This window comes from Mercurialis annua, linkage group LG8 (assembly GCF_937616625.2).
Source record: "Mercurialis annua linkage group LG8, ddMerAnnu1.2, whole genome shotgun sequence".
NCBI lineage: Eukaryota > Viridiplantae > Streptophyta > Magnoliopsida > Malpighiales > Euphorbiaceae > Mercurialis > Mercurialis annua.
Window position 1 is genome coordinate 24,233,277 of NC_065577.1, and position 2,212 is coordinate 24,235,488.

Genomic DNA, 2,212 nt, shown 5'->3' on the forward strand with positions numbered 1-2,212 from the left:
ATGCAGAATCAAGATTGCTCAATATTCCCATCTTATCCAACTTGTTAAGTCTATCTTCCGCAATATGTCCTAATCGTAAGTGCCAAAGTTGTTTCGAGGTTTGATTACTTACGGTATTTATTTCTATAACATTATTTGTATTACGAGCATCTTCATTTATACAATAAAGACCATTTTGTACATAACCATAACCAACGATTGCATTATTATAGATAATTTTACAAACATCCTTTGTAAATAGAAAATTATATCCTAATCTTGTCATACAAGAAATAGACATGATATTTCTATAAGCGTTCGGTAAGTACAAAACATTGTTCAAATACAAAACATGCTTATACAACAAAATAGAAGACGATCCTATAGCTTTAGCCGCAACACTTGCGTTATTTCCAAGCTTCAAGATCACTTCATCCTTGTCCAACTTCCTCTCATTTGCTAGATCCTGTAAGGATGAACAAATGTGAGAACTAGCTCCGGTATCTAATACCCAAGCTTTGGACGAGCTATCGTTATTGGAATTGAAAGAACAAGAAATAGACATACCCTCACCGGGATTTTCATTCTTCTTGTTCTTGCCCTTAAATTCCTTATACTTGGGGCAATTTCGTTTCCAATGTCCCTCGCCCTCGCAAAAGAAACACTTTCCTTTGTTCTCTGAGGTGCGCTTCCTTTTTGCAATGGCCTTTTGGGCCTTCAAAACATTCTTCTTAGTTTTCTTCTTCTTAGTCTTACTAGAAGAAGCAACCACAAGAGAAACTTCCTTTCCCTTAACATTGTTCTTTTGAGCAGTTATCAACATGCTTGATAACTCGGCAAGTGTACATTCTATCCGATTCATATAGTAATTCGTGATGAAATTACCATACGAATCCGGAAGGGATTGAAGGATCATATCCGTTTGGAGATTGAAGTCCATGATGAAATCTAGACCCTCTAGACGTTCGATACATCGAATCATCATGTTCACATGTTCTCCAACATCCTTTCCCTCTGAGAGCTTTGCTCGAAATAATTGCTTAGATATCTCATATCTAGCAGAACGACTTGATTCACCATACAACTCTTGTAAGTGAAACAATATTTCGCGGGCTCCCGGATATTTCTCGTGTTGCTTTTGCAACTCGTTATTCATAGATGCCAACATGTAGCACTTGGCTTGTTCGTCATCTAACTTCCACTTGCGCAATGCCTCATGTTCCTCAGGAGATGCCTCAATCGGCAATGGTCCCAGAGCATTTGCCTCAAGAACATATGCTATGTGTTCACTTGCAAGAACTATTTTGAGATTTCTTAACCAATCAACAAAGTTAGGACCCACTAGTCGATCATTGTCGAGAATGCTACTTAATGGATTCGATTTCATCTTATCTTATCAACCTATGGATAGCAAAGATCTCTAATTAGTATTCGTGTTATTTTTGTATATTTAACCATAATGATTTGGTCTTTATCAAAATGGCCTCCCACTATCTTTTTTGAATCCTACACTTCCAAAATAGGAAACGTGAATCTTTGTTGGAAAAGATTTCAAGTGGGTGATTGAATTCTTATATTCATTTATCTTTCCCTCAAGTACTTAATGCTATTCTTGGGATCAAAATGATATATAAGTGAACAATTACTTGTTCATCATATCTCATATGAGGTTCAATCATTTCCGGCTCCTAATGCTTTCACCCTCAAGTACTTAATGCTATTCTTAGGTTTCCACATTAGTTAAGTTTAACCCATTGAATCTACTAAGATGTATCGATTTGAATAATATACGACTCAGGTACGCCTAATTGCCTTTCTCGCCGTATATTATATTGACTACACCCGTAACATCTCATGCTTAACAATAAACTCAACAACATCTCTTGACGATATCATCTCACCCCTATGTATCCATAGCCGACAAGATGATAACTCAAAGCGTGTTAGTTTATTGCTCCAATGGAGAGCCATTGATAAACAATTTAATGATTAATCAATATAAACTTAATCTTTTAACTTTTAGGAAGATTTCTTAGGGTTTTAAGTTATTCAGATCTCACTAAACACACAATACATTTTAGCATGCATCTCATACATATTAAAGCTAAAATTAATCATGCAATCACACATGTATGATCATGGACTTCCTAGGTCTCATTCTTTAGCCACAAAAGAATGAGCAAACTATTACATATCTCGGAAATTATTCTCTAATCATTCACTATGTAATATC

The 2,212-nt window shown here is 35.7% G+C and overlaps 1 protein-coding gene across 1 annotated transcript; it reads right to left on the reverse strand.

The window, feature by feature from the left end:
* Nucleotides 1–285: 285 nt before the first annotated feature.
* Nucleotides 286–1,220, reverse strand: LOC126662250 (uncharacterized). The gene is made up of 2 exons (XM_050356173.2): nucleotides 547–1,220; nucleotides 286–445 (listed from the first exon to the last, which is right to left on the reverse strand). The coding sequence occupies exons 1-2, from the start codon at nucleotides 1,145–1,147 to the stop codon at nucleotides 432–434; spliced, it is 615 nt and encodes a 204-aa protein (XP_050212130.1). The 5' UTR covers nucleotides 1,148–1,220; the 3' UTR covers nucleotides 286–431.
* Between the last annotated feature and the right edge of the window lie 992 nt (nucleotides 1,221–2,212).

Bases quoted from the DNA above. Each gene is read 5' to 3' on its own strand.
- LOC126662250 (XM_050356173.2), bottom strand. From the start codon at position 1,147: ATGTTGGCATCTATGAATAACGAGTTGCAAAAGCAACACGAGAAATAT.